At 39.4% G+C, this 24,570-nt stretch overlaps 1 protein-coding gene across 1 annotated transcript; it reads right to left on the reverse strand.

The window, feature by feature from the left end:
* Positions 1 to 1,368: 1,368 nt before the first annotated feature.
* On the reverse strand, positions 1,369 to 20,249 carry kdm5ba (lysine demethylase 5Ba). Its single transcript, XM_080892633.1, has 27 exons — positions 19,786 to 20,249; positions 15,710 to 15,787; positions 15,224 to 15,346; positions 14,199 to 14,369; positions 12,093 to 12,218; positions 11,341 to 11,434; positions 11,109 to 11,215; positions 10,838 to 10,996; positions 10,580 to 10,699; positions 9,307 to 9,465; positions 8,796 to 8,977; positions 8,329 to 8,491; positions 8,029 to 8,148; positions 7,655 to 7,849; positions 7,232 to 7,413; positions 6,747 to 6,871; positions 6,496 to 6,646; positions 6,049 to 6,169; positions 5,499 to 5,854; positions 4,917 to 5,055; positions 4,655 to 4,834; positions 4,350 to 4,508; positions 3,432 to 3,851; positions 3,178 to 3,268; positions 2,903 to 3,087; positions 2,552 to 2,815; positions 1,369 to 2,433 (listed from the first exon to the last, which is right to left on the reverse strand). The coding sequence occupies exons 1-27, from the start codon at positions 19,936 to 19,938 to the stop codon at positions 2,296 to 2,298; spliced, it is 4,461 nt and encodes a 1,486-aa protein (XP_080748759.1). The 5' UTR covers positions 19,939 to 20,249; the 3' UTR covers positions 1,369 to 2,295.
* Positions 20,250 to 24,570: the final 4,321 nt, after the last annotated feature.

Here is a 24,570-nt window from a genome sequence, read left to right on the forward strand (position 1 = left end):
CTCCAGCAGAATTTCTATATCATGTGGAAAATGTAGGATATACTGTCAGAATAGTACTTCTTTTTCTTATATTAAACTATTTCAGGGGTTAAATGTGCAGGTAATCGTCTTTACAACAATAGAAAGGAGGGTTTCAGTGGTCTGGCCGGTTTAAGATCAAAGTGGGCTGTATGTGGCCCTTGATAAAAAAAAAAAAAAACTAAAAAAAAACCGAGTTTAACATCCTTGTGAGGTCAGTTCCTTCATCCTAACTATGCAAATTCTCATGACCATTGATCAACAACCACTGATCAAGGCCCACTGATGAAAGGCCATGAGTACCATTCACAGAGAGTTGGGAAATGGACGATGTAATTTATGCCTTTACTTTGACGCCCTCTATTGGTCATATACTACATTGCAGAAATTAGTACTTTGTTTTTAATTCTGAAAGATTGGTTCAGACTCTGCTGAAAACGTGCATAGATCACTCTTTTTATTATTATAATTCATTCAATAGAATTAATAAATCTGGTGGAGACTCCATCCACATAATGTTCAGTAAGACCACCCGTGATGTATACCTGTTGGCTCAGCCATCGGACTCATGCACAACTCCTCTCCTCTTTGGTCAGCAGCCTTCTTACCTGTATCTTGTGGCATACTGTTCCCTGTACGTTAGCGTTGACCACAAATTAGGGCTATATATAAATTTTTACAAAGTTAGTGTATCTAAACATATGAGCCACAGAGTACAGTATAGACTTTTAAATTACGAACGGTTCAAATAAACAGGATAGCCAACTAAACAACCCTTTATTGGGTTTTAAAAGAATAGTATGTCAAAAGTTGTGCTTGAGAAAGAACAAGTGAATTTCATTTTTGGCTTGCCAGCAGACACTGGAGCCTGTGATAGTGTGTGTATGCTGAGCTCTTTCTGCAGTTAATTGAATTTACATGTGAGGAATTATATTAGTGGCAATGAATACCTGTGTCTGTTAAACAATCACAAATAAATGCCCCCCCCACTCAAGTTTGTGTTTTCTATTGAATGAAGTATGCTACAAGCCCACAGTTATTAAGCAAAGGAGACGAAATAAATTCTGAAGTCTCCCCAACAGGTTGAAGTGACTCTGTTTCTGAAGCGATCAGTTTACCTGTGACCTGTGTTAATTTCCTGTCGACTTGAGGATCACCGAACATCTTTTCCTCTTCCAAAATGGATGGGGGGGAAAAAAAAAAAAAAGAAAAAAAATACACACACACACACACACACACACACACACACACACACACACACACACACTTTAAAAAACAAACAAAAAACAGCTGAAAATCCACAAACTAACTTTCATGGTATTCAACGCCGAGTACTGAGGAGTCCAGCCGTACAGGAACAAACGTTTTATTTTATAATGCAAACTGCAACATATGAATTATATTATTTACCCAAAGGAGCAGGAAAAAGGTCATATACCCGTGGCAAAATAAATCACACAGTCTGTGTTAAATCTAAGTCCAACACATATATCAGCCTCAGCCATAAAGGGAAAATCCACCCAAAAAAACAACATGTACATTCCTTTGATGTCGGACAGTTCATTCTTACTTTGTGGCTTTAATTGAGTCTCACCCAACAGCAGGAATATGGGATCCAGGACTTTTACTTTCCTCTGCAGACATCACAGAAGGAAAACCTGACTTTATATCAAAGTCAGTGGTTTGTGAAAGGATCGTTGATCCATTTCGGTTTTGACGTGTACACAAATTTGAAGTGAACTGTGTATCATAGGGTCATAAAGTGAATTCTTCAGGGTTTTTGCTTTAGGAAGGCATTTTATCAAAGTTTTTCTACGCACAAATATAGCTCAGGTGAAAACTGAACCTTCAATTAATCTGTTCAGCTATTGCTTAGATAAATAATATTTAATCTACAAGAAAAAAAGATAAGTTTCACATTGTTCAGATGCATGTAAAAGAAAAACAAACTGTTCTAAAATGCCAAACTGACATTTTTTGGTTGAAAAATCCCTGCGCTGTTGGTTCTTGAAACATGTTACCACATCTGCATCGAGTCTTGGAAAGTTTCAGAAAGGATTAGTTGACTGGCTGAAAATCCAGCCATGTGACAAACAAAACAAAACAGTGACAGAAGTCTTTAGTAACTCTGGGGAAAAAGAAGTAGCACCATGTTCACTGAGGGCAAGCCAGAAGGTAAAGGGGAGAAGCCGCAGGACACACAGAGTTCAGGTGTGCACTTAAGTGCTGCAGCATCTGCAGTAAATCTGCTCATCCTTCAACATGACTTTTTGGTCTTTATTCTGCTCTGCTGTATTCTGGCTGTGTGCAGCTTATGCAAACATAATCCTCCTTCTCCGCACGCTCAGCAGACAGGCCGACGCAGATCTGGTGAAACCATTGATTGCAGTTGCCGTCACACTGGACCCAGTTTACCTACAAATGACAAGACGAGATACAATAAATTTTCACTTTGTACACTTAAACTTCAGCTATACAGGCACATAAGTATTTACATAAGTTGGCGTAAATGCAGCAGACTAATGAAACTCACCTCATCACCCTCTGGCTCTCTGCACCACGGTGCAGCACACAGCGAGTAGTCCTCTTCTGAATCTGAAAGAGCAGGGTCAGATGACGTGTGCGTGGGCGAACCGCTTCTCTTCGATTCTTCGGTCCTTTCTTTGCTTCTCTTGGGCTTTTTCTTGCGACACTTCTTGGCCTTCTCGCTGTGCTGAGAATCGGAGCTGTCCTTACGTCGCTTGGTCCGCTTGCTCTGACTGTTCACGGCCTCCTTTTTCAGGCTCGACACGCCATTCTAAGCACAACATACGGAAAGTGGACTTAATAAACAAGAGCATTATGGCATAATGCATTTGGTGTGACACTTAGTAGGAGCTGTTACCTTGTGTTGAGGGCTCCCTTTTGGAGACTTCTGGTCCTGTTCTGTGCTGTTCCCACAGGGAGGGCTCTGTGAGGGCAGGGGGACCAGTTTGTAGAGTAGATATCTGTACAGCTGCTCCGTCTCAGGCAGAGTGACCTGCAGCAGGAATCCCTCCACCATCAGCTCCTCCAGCTCAGGACTAAGTCCTGTGAAAAATTAAAACAAAATGAGCATCAGAGTTGCTCTGAAAAGTGAAACTGCACAGAGTGCTTAAATGAAAAAGCTTTGACACTTACCGTGGAGCGGAACAGACTTGTGCTCTGTATAAAAAGCTGACCCATTTTTTTCCTGAGGCAAATGTGAAGACTCTCTAGGTCCAACTCTCACCTGAAACAATTAAAAACGCCATCAGTGACTGTAAATGCTCAGTGTCTAGTGTTTCCATGATGGTGTCTAGAAAACGGGACTCCTGATGGTGAATCACAATAATTCAGACCACAAACGCTTAACTTAAATCAACAACAATGTTTACAAAATAAAAGACACTGACCATCTTTGACACGTTCTCAAGTACTCCATCTGCGCAGGCTTGCTGGACTCTGTGCTGCCATCTCACAGTCCTCTCGATGAGGAACCGCAGAGCATCGCCCTCTGGCAGGCGGACCCGAATCCTCTGAAGGGAGGCCAGCAGGGGCAGGACTTTGTCCAGAGGTGGTTTTCTCGACCGCTGGCACAGCGGGCACAGCCAGGCCTGACCGTACTCAAGTTCTGCGGTTGTTGTAACACACCCGCAGTGGAAAATGTCTCGACAGAGCTCGCACTGCATCATGGCTCCTGAGGGAGCCTTTTGGCAAACACAAACACTAAGTGCACAACAGCTTTCAGCAGGAAGGAGCTTTGACTCGTTTGAAGACCTCAGAGACAGTAAGATCTCCATCTCCCTCTGTCGGACCTCGGCGAGAGTGGTCATCTGTGAGGAGAGAAAATTAGATGAAATTAAAAACTAATCTGAAGCCTAATGCCAATGTCTCTATTAATATATGAACTTTCCCTGATGAGACTTCTAATAAAGGAAATCATATTTTTCCCCCCCCATTCATTTTCTGAGGAACCCTCCACTCATCGTTACACAGATTTGTGCCTACTAAACCTTGTTTAATGCTAGGTTAACCTACTAAAGGTGACCAAGATAGAGTCAGAGTCACTGCTTCTAATACTAGGTTAAATGGTTGAAATGGCATTCATAGACAATATTTACTGACAGAGTAAAGAAGAACAAGTGAATAAATAAAAAGATCCGTTTTTATCTGTTTATAAGTTAAAAAGAAAAAAAAAACAAAAAAAAACCAGCACTTCTTAACAAAGAAGGATTCTGGAGTAAAGGAAACTATACAAGAGCTGGTTTTTAGTCCTAACTATACTGAAAAAGTTACCAGAGAAAAAGAAAATTTGATGCAGCCATACTTACAGCAGAGGCAGAGTCCTTACTCTCAGAGAGAGCTCTCTCTACATCACACAAAGAGTCCAGTTTTGTTAAAGTCTTTTTAATGATCTGTGGAGCTTCTTTCACTTTTTTAGATTTTGACTTCTGATGTGCAGATCCGATGTCACACCTTGGGCAGAGGACCTGAAAACATGATGACAAATTCTATTAGAGGCGCTTTTCAAGTTCAGGTAATTTGCCACACTTGTAGTTTTGTGATATCTGGCACTAAATTTTCATACTGATGCATAATGATTAAATTGGTCAGCCACATTTGCATACGCATTTACCTCTAGAAGTGAGAAAGGGGAGTTTTTCAATAGGAATGTCTTTGCGGCCGTCTCCTTCCAGCTCTTGACATCACTGACAAGGGCCTCCAGTCGACTGAGCGGGTCGAGCTTCACTGGGATGCCCTCTGCTCTGAGAACCAGCTCAGAGAGAATGTCGAGCACAGGAATACGTCCCCCAAGCTGTAAGCACAGACAAGATTAATAATTCAGTTTCACCCATTACTCAAACTAAAGTGCTGAAAGCATAAAGTATGATTTTTACCTGCAGTGTTTCAGCTTCATGGAGCCATTTTTTGGCCTTGGTGACGACATCCTTCAGCTGCAGACAGTTGGGCAGATAAGCAGGGATGTTTTCTACTTCCTGCAGAGCAGCTACAAGGGTTTCTATGCCCTGATATGGCCTGTGAAGAGGCGTCAGGGTTAGAAAACAGTGTAGATGTTTAGGTTTTATACAAGTGATAAAGAAATAAAATAGACATTTCTAAAAATGAAAGACCATAAGCTCATTTGTAGTATTTGGTTTATGTTTATCTATTAATGGGTTAAGCCAGTGGTTCCCAAACTTTTTTTGCTAGGCCCCCCTTTGTTTTACAAGAAAAATGTTCGCCTGCCTGTCACAGCACCATAATCCACTTTTATCCACCACGACCCAGCTCTACAGATGTGGCACATTTCACTCCGTCTGAAGTTTTCAGCTGGTTTTACACTTTCACACAACACAAAATGTGAATTTTACTGCATTTTCATAGAGTTCATTAGTTGCAATAACCTTGGATTTTCTTCATTTCTGCCTTCTGTCATCATGATGTGAGCATGAAAGAAGATGTGAACCGTCATATCTCACCTGGCCTCCAGGAGACTGAGCACTCGCTCCTCCCACTGCTCTGACACTGTCAGCAACTCCTGCAGACGAGCCATGGCCCTCTCCACAGAGCTGTGAGGGGCCAGGCCCACACCCTGGTCTATCAGCCTCCTCATCGTGTCCAGACACAAGCTGTCCGGCCGACTGCTGGCTTGCTGAACGGTCTCCAACCATCGAGCCTGCTCCAGTCTCTCTCTGAGAAGGGGTAGCTGCGGCAGTTCCACGTCCAGGCCCAGACTCACATCCAGCAGGTCCTGCAGCTCCAGCGCGCTGGGTGACTCATCAGAAAGGAGGCATTCACTGCGCTGCTGGAAGTCATCCACCCGAGTCAAAAGATCCTGTAGATCACATCCAACAGGTATGACGTTGCAATATTACCTCGGCCACACCTTACAAATCTAAAGTCTAGAGATACTGCCAAACCTTGGACACATAAGGACTGAAGTTGAAGCAATTTTCTCAAGAGACTAATAGCTTGGAATAATTAAATTTATACAATTAAAAATTGTATTTACTTTTTAAATAAACAAACCTTCAGTAAAGGAGCCTGTCGGATGTTACATGGCAGGCTATCCAGTTGTTTGACAAATGACCTCAGCTCCTCCACAGTTAACTCATTCTGGCTTTGGGACTTGCCTCCCCCAGAGCGGTACCTGAAACACAGATTAAAACTGATTTACACACCACTTAGCACTTTGACTGGCAAAAAAAAAGAAAAAAAAAAGAAGAAAAAAAATAAAGAAAACGGCCGAGCAGATAAGCTCAACAACAGCAATTTGCATAAATGTGAGTAAGCTCACACTAGCACAAATTGGAAATCTGTCCCACAAAACGGGTTGTTCCAGAAAATAACAAGAACATGACATAATTGTGTAATATCTTGTGTGACCTTATATGAAACTGAATCAACATGGCCGTTTCACAGAACTAAAGATGGAGCCACGAGCAGCGTGGAACATTTCAAATCAGATTTCAGTACCTCGTCTGCCTCTTCCCGTTGAGAAGCTGCTGTGCCGTCACAGAAACTTTATCGGCCTCTGAGGCAATTGTACGCAGCTGATCCAGGAGGCTGCTTTGAGGAAACGCCTTTGTTTCCGCTTGCTCTACCAGGATGTGAAGATCCTCCAACCCTAACCAGGAAAAACAAGAGTTCGTTAGAAGAGTCCAAACTACACGTTAACATTTGAGTAACTCGCTGAGATTACAGAAAGTGCATCACTGTGGTGGCACCTTTTTTCTTGGTTCCTTTGTTTTCCACAATGTCCTGGACATTAGACACCCAGTCTTTATATGAATTGGCACGCAGCTTCACAGATGCCATCAATGGGTACAACTCATCCAGTGTAAACTTGTAACTGGACGAAAAAAAGAAAAACAAAACTTGGTGAATAAACTGGTAACTGCCATGTCAGTTTTCAGCAGAAAGTCATAATCGCCTCTGCCAAACATTGCAAGCTCCAAACCTTGTCTTTATAAAAAAGGCAGGCTGGCCTTGCACAGCTTAATATTTGTAGGTTGACTAGTAGTTGGTGAAAGTATAAGTTACTTTTTTTGTGAAACAGTGCTTAATTTTTTATGTTTTTGCTTTCAGGGAAAATTTGCTCCAACTTTTACTTCACGTAACATTTAAAGTAGGCCACACAGCTGTGACAGTACATGAGAAGAGAAATGAATATGAAAATGAGTATGCAGTGTTCCTCTGATTAATTACTTACTGGAGTGTGAGGTTGATAGGAGGACAAGAGCAGAGGTTCTGGGTGTGGTACAGGCAAACCATCTTGTCAGGACTGCAGGCACAGGTGATGCCAGACAGGTAACAGGTGGTCAGACACTTGAAACACTGCCGCGCCTCGTCTGGGAGCACCTCATAATCAACCTGTCGAGACTGCATCACACCCTGGGGACACAGATTCAGTCGTTAGAGCAGCACAAGAGACAGAGGAGCCAAATGTGACATATGTGTACCTAAAAAACAAGATCTCTCGAGTGGAAACTTATATTGTGACAAACATCTTTAAAAATTTTAAGTTCTCCCTTATTTCAGTCTGATAGATGAAATCTGTTATTTTGTGCTTCTTTTTTGATGGTTGTAATGTGCATGTTTAAAAACACTGGATACTGAGGATGAAGCTCCTCACCTTTTTAGTGATTTTCTCTCGTAGTTCCTTCTCCTGTTGGATCATGATAACCATATCCTCATGCAGAGTGGCAGCCAGGTTGACATCTATCGTGTCAGCTTTAATGGCCATGTTGCAAACCATCTCATCGTGGGAGAAGACGCAGTATCTGTTCAGCTGACGATAGTGAGCCACACAGCCACGGCCAAGGGGCATCTATCAGAAAACATGGAGATCAAGGGGTGTTCAAGAGGAATGAGTCAATCATGTGGCGCCAAAACAGTAATATTAGTAACAACAAGCTTCTGTTTAGGGTCTAATCCTGGATTAAGCTTAGTGAAACAAACTGAAAACTAAGTACAGTATTATGTGATACATAATAAAACATTTCTTACCCAGTCCATTGTGCAGAAGTTGACCGCTTCAGCAAAGTTGAAACCCTGGTTGAATCCACTGTGGTAAGCTCTGGGGAAAGTGATGACGAACTCACCTGCACACTGGTTGGTGCGATAAATCTACAGGTGAAAATACAAGAAAGAAATGTTCCATGAAGTCGTTTTAAAATGAATTCAATCTCAAAACAAATGAGTAAAACAGTTTAAACAATGTTGACATTTAAATCTTTTTAATTTGATTTCCATAATTGTGTGAGAAAATCATGTATGCGCAAATTTGTCTTCACTGTTTTTATTTACCGGGACGCCGTTGTTCATCAGCGTGTTGGGATTCATGATGGTGACCAGCTGATGAAGGAGGTCTGGCTGAGACTCAAACAGCTCAGGAGCTAGTTTCTTCATGACCGCTTCGAGGTGCTCTGCAGCATAACCAGGAGCCCCATACCACGTCTTAGGCTCACCCCTGCACATGTGGACAAACCTCTTAGTAACAAAAAAACCCCAATCACGGTAACCCCGCATGTAACACAGTTTTATGCATTATAAATAAGTTTCATAATGGAGTGACACGCTCCTGTCCGTTTGGTTTTTCCTTGATTTTGAAGTTCAGATGAGATGCGTTTCTAATGTACACATATACACACACACACAAAACTGCTTTTAGAGTTTAAAAAAAAAAAAAAAATCAAAAAAAAAAAAATCCAAACTCCCAAATTAAAAATCATCATCATCACAGTTACACAATAGAGTTAAAAAGTCCACTGTACCAGTGAAGATAGTTTATGGAGTAGCTCCAGTGGTCCTCGATGTGCCAGCAGAAAGAGGAAAAACACATGCCCACGTACAGCCAGGGTACCTTCATGCCACAGATGTCGGCTGTAATGTGAGTCAGCACCGAGGCATCGAGGACCGGCATATTGTTCAAGTTCCAGCCGCTGGTCAGGTAATGCTGCGGGTAAGACACAGGTCTAAATACTCCACTCACTCAGATATAGCCCAGAAAACTTTTAATATGCGACTGCAAACATCAGTCACGCTTATTTTTACTGTTGCCTGCCAGAAATCTAACACCACTTTTGGTGATAATTCAGCTGTAAAAGTTACCATGCTTTGAGAAATTAAAAACATTAATATACATAAAAATATTAGTCTTATATAGACAACTATATATTTTTTTCTATTGTTTATTGATATTTAATGCTTTAAAGAAAACAAAAGGAGACAAAGCATTTTCACAGAGAGAAGGCACAATACATTCCCATGACAGACAATTTGTACCTCATCCTCAGGAGAAACTTCAAAATGGCCGTTTCTCACGGGAAAACCACTCCCAAACTCCTTGGAGGCGATGTCTGCTCCATACTCCACAGTCACATCCTCCTCGATGGTACTCACTAGACGCCAGAACTCCTTCTCCACCAGCTCAGTAGGCACCATCTTAATAGAATTAAGAAAAAAATAAATGAAGGATTTATATTAAAGCATTTATAATCATAATGGAATCCAGGGCCGTTTTCATAAACCAGTTTTTTTTTAAAAAACCAAAAAAAACTGGTTTATGATGAAAACGGCACTTTCGTGCACTGGAATACTTTCATTTTGTACATTGTTATGGTGTTGCGCACAGAGCAGTTAGTAAGAGCCAGTGCAGCCTCTGTTTTGATTGTGCAAGCTGTCACATCTGGAGGACATTCAATAGCATAAATAAATAAAGTTGTGGGAAAACTAGATTTACATCACTTCTGGTAAGAAATGTAAGAAATACTCAAAGTTGCTTACAACGTGGTTAAAAAAAAAGAAAAAAGAAAAAAAAAAAAAAAAAGAAGCAAACTGGAGCATATTAAAGAATTTCTCAATTTGTTTTGTTTTCACTTCTGATTGTTGTTATTCTATTTCTATCATGGCCTGTATGTGTGTGTTTAAAATTTCTGAATAGTGAAATAAATTTAAATAAATTCCTTCCACTTCCCCAACTTATCATAATTGTACTTAGTAATAACTTAATCTAGTATGTGTTTCATATTAGTGCTCATATGTTTGAGCTGAAAAATATGATGAAATTCTCATTTATGTTGATCGTTGGTTAAAAGACATTATTATAGCATAAAGTCATTGGCCAATTCATTAGATAGGTCTGGTCAACTGCTTATTAATGCAGGTGTCTAATTAGCCAATCACATGGCAGCAGCTATCACAAATGAGTATCGCAAATGAGGAAGAAAGGTGATTTAAATGACACTGAACATGTGTGGTTGTAGGTGCCAGTCTGACTGGTTTGAGGATTTCATGTGCTGAAATCTTCCCCACAAAACCACCTCTGTTTATAGAGAATGGTTTGAAAAAGAGGAATTATTCAGAGAGTGTCCATTTAGCCCGTTTTTGTTGTATATAGAGAACCTTCACGCTTACATTTCTAAACTATTAAGCTGCTGACATCAATAAACAGAAACAAGAAACTGGAACTTAAAGACTTTACTTTTGACTAAAATGAACTGCAAGTATCAACAAAACAGACTAAAGGCTACTCAGTGTATGTGTGATGAAAACTCACATGAACTGGCATATTGAAATAATCAGACTTGAAGGAGTCAGCCATGTCTCCAAAAGTTTGGAGGGTGTAGCTCCTGCTGGCCTGCTCAAAGCCAAATGCAACAGCTGGTTTGCCACATTCCTGTCAAAACCAAAAGATTGTATATGAAGTTAAAACAAGCCACTTGGGATTATACTATAATTGTACATGTCAGATGGGAGACTACACTCCAGTTCACGGTGACTTGAGCTTCCTGAGGGGGCAGGAGGTATAGCTCACCTCAACCAGGCACCTGGGGCATCTCCAGTCGCCTCTGGGAACATCGTGGAGCGGAGGGATGAGACAGAAGATGTGATAGCTGTCATCGCAGCCGTCGCATAATAGCAGGCGGTCCTCAGCGCTTCCACTGCCACACACCAGACACATGTAGTGGTCCACCTGATGAGACAGAACACTTATGAGGATGTACTGTGTACAAAATAGATCCATGTTTGAATCATGTAACAAAAAGTAGTTGGCCAATAAATTTAGTACATAGGGAAACATTTACTTTATTCACTGGAGGTTTGATAATTTTATCTAATACAGTTTCTTCATATTCAGTTGTATCCTTGTGATCAATGGGCTCCTTTTTCACCTCAGTGACTGCCATTCTCACTGAAAGACAAGGACGAAGATTGATTGGAGGCTTCAGGAGTCCCCAATAACACTCAGACCCATTACACAAACCAATTATTTCTATTTATAAATATATCAGTACAGGTCAGGTTTATTTTTCTTACCAGGTTCTGGCTTGGCAACAAATGTTCCCATCCTCCTCCTCAGGTTGGGACGAGTCTCACGAACTTCTCTGGGTTCACTTTTGACATAGCCCCTCTGCAGCAAGAGTCAGAAACAGAGTCAGCTGTACTTTCAAAACTAATGTGGGAATATAACTAGTAAAATGCTGTCATAATGACAAGACATAGAAACATCTTGTTTTAGAGCTGAAACAAAAGCCTGTCAAGACAAATGCACAACACTTTATTTTTAAAAAATTAATAATAAATTAAAAAAACCCCAAAAAAACGCATGCAGCAGAGTCATTAAGAATGCTGCACACTGGAACAGTGCCCACTACTCATGCGTCAGCTAAGCCTTCCTGCAGTTCTTCTGCAGTCAACAGGGAGTTGTGTTTTGCCTAAATGCCCAGCAGACATGTGGTTTTCTGGTTCCTGCTGTTTTGCTGCAACTTTCACAGTTCCTTTATCCTCCATTACAGTCAGTGTAAACTACCTTTTTATAGCCTTTGCCTGCTTCAAAGGCATCAATTAGCTTCGCTGGAGATCAGATGGTTAAAGGAGGCCATCGTTGTTTAAAGTAACCACAAATCTGGAGAACAAACTCTACTGCCAGCAGCCAGTAACAATTATTGACCTGACCTTATAGGTGAAAATGAGTTAATCAAAGCATAGAGTTTTAAGAATTTCAGAGTAAAATCCATAACACAAAGAAGTTATGATTCAGAGGGAAATGTCAAAGATGACAGACTCACCTCAGATCTCATTCGTTTGGCTCGGCGAGCAATGCTGCAGGTCTCCTGGGGCTGGACAGATTGGCGCTGCGGCAGGTCGTGAGGGGTGTACTCCTTATCTTTAGTGTCATTGGTCAAGGTGGCTGCCTGTAGGAAGAAGTGAATGACACCAAATTAAACACACAGAACCCCCTGCCCCCCCCCAAAAGATTAAAAACTGGCAACGATTTAATTATCAAATATCTGAGGATCTCTACATTCAAACATGGTTGTCAACATTTGAAAGTACCAGAATTGAGTATATGAGTTTCAAAAAGTCAAAAGTTTTACCGTTGTGATGCTTCTATTTAAAGACATCAAAAAAGAAATGTCAGTCAGAGTGTAGATCTGTCAACAGATCTCAAAGTTTAAGTCAAACTTGCAAGATACCTGCAACTAAATTTGTTCCCAGTGAATTTTTACTGTCAGTTTTAACTTTTAGGAATTTGTGTTGGATAAAATCAGTCTTTCTTACACTGGAAAAGTCACTCTGACAACACCTTATTTTGGTGTGTGCATAATGGAAGGTCATAAAACACTTGAATTTACATGGTGGAAACTTTTACAATAAAAGCACATCAAGTGCAAATAAAATTCCTTCATACTCATTTGCTTTCAAGACACTGTCAAGAGACTGAACTGCACCGTTTTTGGTGTGTACTGGATGAAGGTTAAGCAACAGTACTACATGCTTTGTAGTCCTGAGGTCTGTACTACAAGGCCAATTTAACATAACCAGGATGTCCTGTCTGTTATCTGGTTTCACTTACCCTAAGATCAACAATCAGGTTACGTGGTCACATGAAGCTGAGCGCATAACTCAGTAAGTATAACCCAGGGTTTCCCCAATCTAGCTACCAGCACATTAACATGAAAGAGGTGACATGAATGGCATCTGACCAGTAACAAACATGGACAGGTCCACTGGCTGAATGGCTGGCTTTACAAAGAAAGCTAAATCTATTAGAAAAATATGGAGAATTAACACATAAAACAAGCTTAAAGTATATTACAAATAAGTGGTACGAATGTCTGTAACAGGATAAGCACCGAAAAGCTCTTTGGCCAGTGAGACTGGAAAAGGTCTACTACATTAATAAAGTTTAGCCTATTTAAAACCAGGAAGGAAAGCTGGCAAAAATGCTGACACTGCAAGTTAACAACCTTCTTAGTATCACAGCTGTATTATTAAGACGTGGGAGTGTCTGACAGTTAATATAATTGTTGTTCCATTAAATTAATGTTTAGATGTGCTTATGATAGTTTTCCTTTTCAATCCATCAGCTGCAGTGGTATTTGACAATATGAGTGTAAGGATTAAATATAGAGACATCGTTCACATGTAGAATTACTCTACTTGCAAATTTTATATAAGGTCAACAAGCACAAATAGGTGCCCTGTTCTTTAGACCATCCACACTGATTCCGTGTGGAATCTTCTGGGAATTGTGACGCTATTTTCCAGAGATTTGATCAGTCACTAAGTGTAGATTTCACACCTGCTGACCTCTAAACTAGAACATAGCTTACTCAGGAGGCAGTTAGGTCTGCAGTATAAGTTACCATGGAGATGTACTCCAGCAAGAATTGAACTGCTATTGCAATTTTGAAAACCCAGGGTTAACCCTGGAGTTACTTTCACATGCCTGCTTTGTACTACAGGCTTCTGGTTGATCTAACCTCTGAAGCACAAAATAAATAAATTAATTAAAAAAAAAAAAAAAAAAAAAAAAAAAAAAAATCACAAAATAAACCCCCCGTTACTCTTTGATAACTGTGCACAGTATCACTGTGGGTGAGAAGACTCAATAAGACACTAAAGTGCTTAAGACCAGGCTGTCGTTTCCATCATATTCCACATTTATTCCATTAAAATAATTATTTTTCTGTCATTATAATCCAACCAATAATTTCATGTGCATTTAGCCTGCAAACAAGCAGTCCCTGGTCATTGCTCCCGAGTTCATCTCCTGTGTACATCTTGGAAGAAACTAATGGATTGCAGAGTCTTCCAATAAACATCCAGCCAGCTGTGAACCAGACTGCCTACTGTTACTCTGTAAAAAGAAAACAGGTGAGAGTACGTACAGGGAGATTGGCTCCAGTCTGGAAAAGGTTATATGGGTAGAGGATTCGCTCATAGTGTGCCCGCAGATGGGAGCCAATAGCCTTTCCTGGAGCAAAGCCCATCTTGACGGAAATCTTAGTCCAGCGGCGTTCTCTGCAGACTGCATCAAAACCACCCTCTTCGTTCACCAACTTGCGTGAAATAAGTGAAATAATAAATTAAATATCAAGTAAGGCAAGTTCACTGGTGTAGAAAGTTGTTGTACTGACAAGTGACAAATTAAAAAAAATAAAAAAATAAATAATGGAGATGAATTGTCTTAGTAGGAAAATCATTTTCCAAGTCTCTGCTCCCAGCTGGGGTGCAGGTTTTTCCCAGCTCAGATTGGAGTCTAAGCCACTATTGAGGGTGTTACTTTCACCAGGACAAGTGAAACCAAACAATCTTAGTTAAATCAGATTAACTAAGCACCCTTATAGGGGTGTAAAAAAATTTTAAGAACCCCTTTAAAATCCTCATGCTGATAAAACTCTGGGTGCTTTGTGATGAGATGCCGCTTTAGGTTGGCTGGCTTCATTTACTAACACTCGAAGACAAACAACACATTTTGGTCTTCCATTGCCATTCTCGATAAAGCCAAGATTGAGGTAAATGTTGTCATACTTTCTAATTTTAGCTGGTTTGGCTTTTGTATTACTTAGTAATGTGAACTGACTTAAATATTTTTCCATTGTGCTAATTAGCTCAACCGCAGATGATGCATTTACGTGCCACTACATGCCAGGTACCATAACGTGTTAATGTAATTACCCAATCTGTGGCTCACAAACCCTAGTTTGAGGCCACTGAGCTAAATGATCCCCCCCTCCTCTTATACTTAGCCTCACAGCTCCTCACTGTAGTACTTAAATGTTCAGGTTTTTCCTTTAATTTGTCACCCATCTGCTGATTCACAAGTCATAAAAATCAATTGTAATTCAGTTGTAACGTATTCATGATCACCCTCTTAGATTCATAACTGTAGCACTAGTGGGGATTTTCACACCTTATTCAGTTGGTACAGATCCAGAATCTTTCTTTCCACTTGAGGAATTTTCAGTTTGCATCCTTGTAGCTCCCAGAATTTTGCTATTTGATCCAGGAAGTTGAGTTTAACTCTGGTCTGAGCCTTAAGGAAAAAGGAAAAATTGTTTAGCTCCTCAAACAATAAGCATTGGAGTTGTAAGAAAATAACCTGAGAAGTACTAAGTGCTCCAAAAAGAAGAGTACAAAAAAATAAAGAAATAAAATGACTGAGTTACTATCTTTTTGATTCTCTCCTACTAGTATTAACATTTTTTAAAAGAGGGAAATATGTCTGCAGTCTTTTCACGGCTCACCATGACATGATAGTGAATCAGATATTTTGACGATGCTGCCATTTTTTTTTTTTTGAAGGACAATGAACAAAAGCACAGCGAGTGAGGCAATACCTGAATACAAGAGATGAGCAAAACTGGATTTTGTAAATATATAAAGATGACAAATGTACCTCAAGCTCATTGAGCCGTTGTATTCGCGGTGTGAATTTAAGTCTGTCGACATCACAAGCAAACGGTGGCTGCCAATCCTGAAATGAGTAAAGGAAAAACAAAAAACAAAATAAAAAGACAGACCATTTTAAGCAAGATTAGACTAAAGCTGTGACGATTAGACTCACTGAAACATGCTTTTGTTTGCACATTTTTCAGTTTCAGCGGTATCATCATATACAGCAAGATTCCAAGTCTACTTGCAGTAATCATCATCATTACACTCAAATGAACCAACATAGAGGAAAAAGCTGATGTTACCAAATTAATTAGGCTTTAGTCTTTCAGGCTTTATACCCATCTGAGCTCCATGTAAATACTTCAATTTCAATACCTGAAAATAAGATGCGAGTACTGCAGCTTGGCACATAAGAATGAGGCAAAGACAATTGCATAATGAGAAACAGTAAGCCATTGTTTCAGAAAAGTCAACATTTTAATGCTATTAAATATAATGAGTGTAAATATGACAAAAAGGTAGTAAATTTGTCAAACATAGGTTCTCTTTATTTCTGCTAATTAGCTATTATTTAACAGAACCTGTCCCCACTTTCACTTAAAAACACAAACTTCACTTCGATGTCTAACCGCATGCGAAGCAACTGAGCAAAACAACTGTCTTACAAACTAAAACACTAACCATGCTATACTGCACAACTTCCTGTACGACTAGTTGTAAGTGCAAGTTCAAGATTCAGGAAAATGATCTCAATTTTGTACAGTTCAATGTGTGATACAAAACAGTGTTATTATAACTGTGTTATTCTCACATATTATCAAACCGATAATGGTAAATGCTGTCATACAGTTAAAGGACAGTCTCAACTGCTTCCTAAGAACAAAGAACAGTAAACAAAAAAAAAAAAGAAAAAAAAAGAAAAAAAAAGTTTATTGTGGAGATAAGCTTTTCAGGTTTCACATTTGTTCTTCTATAGCGTAACAAGCACTCATAAAAACAACTATACAGAAACCTCCCAATAAATCTGCAGCCACAGCTTCTCTCAGTTATTTGTTGTTGCATTGTGCCTTTTATTATTGACTAATGTTTAGTCGATAGAGTTTCCACATTGTGAACATGTATCCATTAAACTTTCTGTGCCTAAAGTGACGTCTTCCAATGTACTGTTTTGTCTATTCTGGAGTCAAAAAGGCCAAAATGTTCAGTCTGTGGGATTCTTAGAGTCAGAACATGAAGCATTCGGGTAGAAAATTATCATTGTTATTCAAAACTAAACAAAACATGCAGGTTACATTTTCTTTAATGTTTCAATGGCATTGTTAGCATTTTTTGAATCGTCTAAATATTATTAATACTGATGGAAAATAGATGAACAGATGCTGTAAACAGCAATGTTTGCACTGTAGGATCTAATATCAATAGATTATGATTTTGTAACTTTTAGTCATTTGTGATAACATCCTAACCTGTGATAAGTATACAAAAAGGGGAGCCATTTTTACTTAAAAAACAAAAACAAAACAGGTCCGTTTTCTCTTTTAAGACGACTACATTTACATGCCAAACCAACTGAAACAGTACTGTAATGAGAAGGAAATGTGGCAAATTTACATATACAGGCTGATAATGAGACCTGCAAATTAGTCTAACGCTCCTGATGTGTTTCAATCTTCAACTATTGCAACATTTCTTAAAAATGAACACAAACATTTACTGTTAAGGCTGACTGCCTACTGTGTGCAGCGTTACCAGAGGCTCTTTAAAATGTCACAGTCAAGATTTACTGGGCCTGGACAATGAGTGAAATGCTGGCCAGAGAAGAGATAACAACAGCTGCATTAACACCACCTTATTGTTGGATTAGTCTAACAAATGTTGTGGGACCAAAGCAAAACAATCATTTTTGAAAACAAATAGAAATGTGCTCTGTTTTACTGACCCTCCTCCACAAGTCTGACCATGGTAGTTAAGACTGCAAGCACAAATTCTGGTCTCTACATGACTCAGGCCCTCCAATCTCAATCCAAAATGACAAATACAATTGTGAGAAATTAACCACAAACAGGCCTGGCAATGTCCCCGAAAATCATCTGCATGTGCGCTAACCTCTATAGTCAAAATGTGATCCATGTAAAACCCTGAAGGAAACTCTACCTGTATACCGTGCACCAAATAAAAATCACTGATCGAAAACAGGTTGTGGTGCAGTGTTTACTTCCTTTTTCAAACATTGTCTGAACCGTTTGTACATGGGAAAGGGTTAAAAGAGAATAATGAAACAAAGAAACAGGGCTCTCAAATAAGAGCCAATCTATAATCTCTGAATTGTATACACCATTTGCACACACAATTTGCAGACAAAAAATAAAACTCCAGGATCTCTCTCTTCACAAATAGACATTAATAACAGTTTTGTTTTTTTTTGTTTTTAAAAAAAAAACACATTAAAATTACAAACTTATAAATTTGTCCTGGTAGAAAACCCAGCTCAAGAGCCCAGTTTCCATCACTTCAAGGATTTAAGATTATTTATTGGTCTGCCTGAGCCACATTTTGATCAAAACATTCCAGAATAAACTGCTGGTGCTGACTTATAATTGTGAAATGTAAATCATAGTTTAGACAGCACAAATAGATCTCGAATATCAATCCAACTACTATCAGCAGCTAATCTTTGCTCACATTTACCCCACTGGCTTCTTTTGTTTACATGAGCTGTGCATTTCAGCCATTTACCCAGCAAACACTGAAAGCAGTCACCCCACCCATCCGCTTTTGATGACAATTCAATCCCTTGTACTCATACCCAACGGGTTAAAGTGTGCAAAATAAGCTTTTTTTTCTCCTTTTTTTCATGCTTCCTGATTTCTGCTTTAGACGCATGCACACATGTTAAAACATTTCCACCCATGTCAAGGACCTTGCAAAAAATAAATATATATTTTATCTTTTTAAGTTGACATAGAGAATACCTGGAAAAAATTACGTCAGGCATATTTAAAAAAAAGAAAGAAAGAAAAAAAATCAGTTCAATCTACCCTTTTAACGCATGGACACACCCTTGAATAAAATATATGCCCACTACTGTCACATGTCTCAGAAATAAGGTCAATGGGACATTATTTTTGCATTATGTTAGCTCTAAGATATTTAAGGGGGGGAAAGCCATTTTATTGTCAGTATTTCCTTACAGACTTTGATATTTGACCCCTGAGACGTTAGAGAGGTGTAGATTACGCCAGGCTAATCGTCCAATTAGAATTATTATTAAAAAATAGCCCTGGATTTGCTTCCATAATAGCGAAATAAAGATTAGCCAGCAAGTATAAAACTATCTGGTTAATAAACTAACGCTAGTAGCAGTCGAGAATAACCGTAATTTGAGTGGATAAAGTTGATAAAACTACGATGAAAGAGAGAAACAGTGTCCCCCACTGAGTGCCGTGTTTCTACGACCCTTTTCTCCATAAACAGTTGGCCACCGAGCACGTACGTTAGCCAGCGTGAGATGTCAGAAAACTGCGGCTTTAAACGGGCCCCGACTGATGCTAGTCAGGTTAATTCACCCTGTCTAAATCCGTCAAATCCTGCTCAGATACTTGGACTTTACATTTAACCAAGTGCGCAGAAATGGTTGTTAAATTATTAGTAGGTCAAGTCTAGGCGAGCCATTTCCGTGCGCAGACTCCAGGAAGCACTTCATTCTGCGCTAACGTAAACAATTTGCATCATATTTTGCGTACAGGCAAACTTTTGCGTTTGAATTATTTTTTTATAGCGCTCTTTAAGTTGGGCGACCCTCTATCATGAATCCAGGCTGGTTTGTTTTTACGACTAAGCCCGACCAGGACACAGGTTTCCTCTTGAATGGCATGTGTCTGAGAGCTTCCCATTGCCGTTACAAACACAACACAGTCCAGCTCGGGCTAGCTCACTATTCTTACTCGCAGGCGCAATCCGCCATGTTGAAACCTGTCTTAAAAACACAACTTTGCCTTCTAAATTAGCCACAGCGGCAGAGGCCAGCACACCGTGCAAACACCACGAATAATTGTAAAAAATAAAAGAATTACTCACCGGCGGTGGTCGGATCTTGCAGATACCAGTTTTCTCTGCAATTGGTCGTATTTTGTTGATGTACGCAAAAGGGTCGGCAAATTCCTCCCAGCTGGGCTCAAAAACAGGGCACTCGGGAGGAGGAATGAACTCATTCACCTGCGGCTGAGTCATCGTTGCATCTTCGTTATGACTCCAGCTGAAATATTTTTTAAAAAAAAGGGGGGTTCCAAGCCGTCTGTGCTTGCTTTGATCTCCAGTCTTTCAGTTCATGTCCACTCTCCACTCATTGAACTCAAAGACGAATTATCTAGTTGGAGACGAGCTCTGACAGCGAGGGGAAGTACACGTCCGCTTCGACAAATAGACACCCACGAATTATTTAGGCTAACGTCATTTTTGCGCCGTTTTCGTGCGCAAACATGCACTTTTGCTACCGAGATAGAAGTAAAAAACGGACTGTGTCTAAACTGACATTTTATTACACCAATTTAAGGTGTGCTTTCGTAACACAAAGGACTTACATGGCTGCAAATCTGTGGTAAGATGGAGTAACTTTATTTCAGTTTTCACAGCGTTTTTAAAAATACACTGTAGTTAATACTTTAGTAGCGAACAGTTTAGGACTATATAGCTTATTGGCTCAGTGGTTTCCTCACAGATGATTGCTCCCTTGTTTGGTGCGTTTGGTTATCTCACCCTGTGGTGAGACAATGCTCCTGTTCTCCCCTTCTCAAATAAAGATAGAAGCCTCACTCCGCCCGGCTAAGGCGAAAGACTAGCAGACATTACCCGGTGCTTACTAATCGAACTCACCTTGAAGATCTTTGCGCGCTGACCGGCACTTTGTTTTTAAATGGTCTAGAGAAGCTCGTTGATTGGCAGAGAGGAGTCATATGTTGATAGTTCAGCCGTTTGTGTTTTTAAAATAAACATTTTCATTTGTTTGACGCCAAATTTATAATAACAATAATAATTATACGATATATTATTTTTATGCTATCGATAGCTTGTTGGGTGTGCTACAATTGCTTTAAACATCTAACTTCACAAAGAGTAGCCTTTGGCTCTGAAAGGCTACTCTTTGTGCCAAAAACTGACCACCACCACCCAAAAAACAATAACAACAAAGTTTTTTTTTTCTTCAGTTTTTGGCATATTTGTCACACTTGCATGCTTCAGATCAACAAAAACAAATCTTAGTGATAGTCAAAGATAACCTGTGTAAATACAAAATGTAGTTTTTAAATGATTGTTTCATTTATTAAGAGAGAAAGGCTATCTTAACTTGGGGGACTATGTGGAAAAGTAATTGCTCTCTAAACCCAATAATTGGGTTTGGCAATAATCTTTCATTTTGTCTCACTCTTCTTTTCAGCCACATTGGAAGGTTTTCCAGGATTAAAAAAATATGAACAAATAATTTTTTCATTGTATTTTTGTGATCATTATTGACCTAAAGCATAGGTGTCAAACTCTGGCCCGCGGGCCAAATTTGGCCCGCAGCCTAATTACATTTGGCCCGCGAAGCCATACCAAATGACTATTAGAGCTGGCCTACTGGTATTATACAGCTAATATATATATTGTTTAGTATAAAGCTTTGCTTGTTCCATATTCAGTTTTTCAGCAAAACGTGTTCGAGTCCATCAGAAGAGATTCATTCTCATATCTGGAGGAAGATTTTTTTTTTCAATAAATATTAATGTTAGCCTGCGACTTTGTTCCAGATTTGAATTTTGGCCCACTGTGTATTTGAGTTTGACAACCCTGACCTAAAGGAATAGAAAATATGAACAAATAATTTTTTCATTGTATTTTTCTTGGTGAGGCAGTCAAAAGGGTTAAGCTCTGTACCCAAAGGAGAATGTCAAGCCCTGAAACTCGAACTAACTCAAGTTACTCAATAGGACAATCATCCGAAACACACCAGCGAGTCCACCTCTGAATTGGACCTCTTTGACTACCCCCCCCCCAAAAAAAAAAAGGTTTTGGGGTAGTTAAAGAGGTCTTGAAGCCGATTGAAATGCTTTGTCATGATCTTAAACAGGCCGTTAAGTCACGGTACCACCATCATGTTTGACTGTTGTTATGAAATGCTATGTTAGTTTTACACCAGATGTAACAGGACTCAAACCATCAGTCCACAGAATATTATCCCAAAAGTCTTGGTATTTTGGCAAATATGAGACAAGACTTTGTCCTGTTTATTTTCAGCAGTGTTTGAAAAAGGAAAAAAAAAAAAAAATGGAGGATGCCATTTTTGACCAGTCTCTTTCTTATTGTTGAATCATGAACTCTGACCAAAGCTGAGGGAAGTGAAGCCTGCGGTTCTTTAAATGTTGTTCTGGGTTCTCTTGTGACTTCCTGGAGAAGTCATTAATGCGCTCTTGGAGTAATTTTGGTAGGCCGGTCACCCCTGGAAAGGTTCAACAGTGTCCCAAGTTTTCTTCTGTTTGTGGATAATGGCTTTCATTGTAGTTCACTGGAGTTCCAAAGCCTTAGGAAATTGCTTTATAACCCTTTCCAGACTGAGATGTCACTGACTTAGTTTCTCAGTTGCTTCTTTAGATCGTGGAATGATTCATTGCTGTTTGAGATAATTTAGCCTACTTCACTCTGTCAGACAGGTTCTATTTAAGCGATTTCAGGGAGTAGTCAGGCATGGGTGAGGCTAGTGAAAATGAACTGTTTTCTAAAAATTGTGGTTATTAACTGTTAATTCATGATTTAACAAGAGGGGCAGTTCCTTTTCCACACAGGACCAGGCATGTTTGAATAGCTTTTCCCCCTTAATGAATAAAATATTTTAAAAACTGGACTTTGCCTTTATTTCGGTTATTTTTCTCTCATATTAAAATTTGTTTGATGATCTGAAACATGTGTGACAAATACGCAAAAAAGAATAAGAACTCAGGAAGCAGGCAAATACTGTTTTTCTCAGCACTGTATAGAGCTGATTTGAATGTCCCTGTTTTCTGTTTCGCCTAAACTTCCTGTTGGACGGTAAACTGGCAGGTGTTTTTTAATGTATGCTCACTCTTAATAAAAACTGCTGTTAGCACTGGATATTTTCTTCCCTTCTGTCCCAAGCAAGTGAAGAACTTTACGTCATTCTGGTACCTTTGAACTCATAATGACATAGTAATACATAATTTATACAGCGGTAGTCTTCAGAACACAAATCTTTTCATTCTTCACAAACCCACATCCACCACACAAGCTATTTCAACTAATACCACCCCTGAAACTCACATGGTGGGACTCATCTTACTAGGTGTGAGCATCTGGAACCACATCACAAAGAAAATGTGCTGGCAGCTATAAAATCAGGACCCTTAGTGATGAACAGTAGACCTCTCATAGCGTGAACCACAGAACATAAATTATTACAGAGAAACTGGAGACAGTTGGGTTGAACAAAATTATATTCAGAACTATAAAATCTACAACTTAAAACTTTGCTTTGCAAGGAGGATCAGACTGGATGCAAATGTAATAAATGCTTCCAACACCATATCGATAATGCAGACTTGCTCACATATTAACACCTCGTTTGTGGATTTAAATGAATAATGTACAAAACTGAATTTCAGATGGCAAGTAACTTAGCATTTCCAGTTTTACTTGTTTTTGGGACCAGAAGTCCAAAACTGTGAAATACACTAAAACCTACATGCAGTCATGTGATGGAAAAAATGTATTTGCAGCACTTTGTGTTGACTTATGAAAAGCAAAGTACACTCTTACAGTTTCCAGATGTATTAAGAGAGTAAATATTTGTCAGGTGCTGCCAAATAAATGTGTGTGCACTTATTTAAAAGCAGAAGTTTTGGCAGTTTGCTATTCTGGAGCATTCAGTCAAGACTGAGAAACTAAAATTCCAAAAGCTACATCTCAGACATTACAGGCCTCAGTTATCATGTTAAATGTTAAGGTTCATGATAGTACAATTAGAAAAAGCCTGAGCAAGTGTGGCTTGTTTGAAAGGCCTTCCATGTGAGAGCCTATTCTCTCTACAAAAACATGGCAGCACAGCTTAGGTTCGCAAAGTTTCATCTGAGCAAATCATAAGAATTTGTGAACAATGTCCTTTAGACAGACAAGACCAAAGTGGAGATATTTGACCATAATGACCAGCACCACATCTGGAGAAAACAAAAGCACAGCCTATCAGCACAAGTAGCTCATATCAACTGTTAGACATGGTGGTGGAAGGATCATGATTTGGGCTTGATTTGTAACCACAGGACTCAGGCATCTTGTAGTCGACCATGAACTCCTTTGTATACCAAAGTATTCTCAAGCTTGGCCGACACTGGGGCAACACGACAATGAGCAATAGCACAACAGCAAATTTACAGCAGAATGGCTGAAAAAGAAAAGAAAAGAATCAAGGTATTGCGATTGTCCAGTCAGTCCAGAACTCAACCTGATTAAATGCTGTGATGGGAACTGTGAGAGCTGTGCATGAATGAATGCCTGTAAACCACAATGAACTGAATTAACACTATAAAGAAGATTGGGACAAAATTCCTCGATGTGAGACACTGACAAAGTCAGACCGAAAAAGATTCCTTAAAGTTGTTGCTGCTAAAGGTGCTTCTACAAGCTACTGAATCATCAGTGTACTTTTCCCAGGACTGTCATAGGATAAACTGAGTGATTACCTGCATTTTTGTGCTCCATAATGTTTCAGTGTTCAACTGGCATCTTTTAACTGATTATAAAAGAATATGCTAAAATAAAGGATGAAACCAAATTTTCTTTCAGGAGGAAGCTGCAAAAGACTGCATTCAACATCAA

The sequence above is a fragment of the Rhamphochromis sp. 'chilingali' genome (genome assembly GCF_963969265.1).
Source record: "Rhamphochromis sp. 'chilingali' genome assembly, chromosome: 9".
NCBI classification, from domain to species: Eukaryota; Metazoa; Chordata; class Actinopteri; order Cichliformes; family Cichlidae; genus Rhamphochromis; species Rhamphochromis sp. 'chilingali'.

What these genes read in the sequence shown, in the direction of transcription:
- kdm5ba (XM_080892633.1), bottom strand. Translation starts at nt 19,938, where the DNA reads ATGACTCAGCCGCAGGTGAATGAGTTCATTCCTCCTCCCGAGTGCCCT. An exon ending in GCCCCAGGTGCCTGGTTGAG is followed by an intron (nt 10,700 to 10,837) that starts GTGAGCTATACC and finishes TGGTTTTGACAG; the next exon opens with GAATGTGGCAAACCAGCTGT. An exon ending in TGATGAACAACGGCGTCCCG is followed by an intron (nt 8,149 to 8,328) that starts GTAAATAAAAAC and finishes TTTCACCTGTAG; the next exon opens with ATTTATCGCACCAACCAGTG.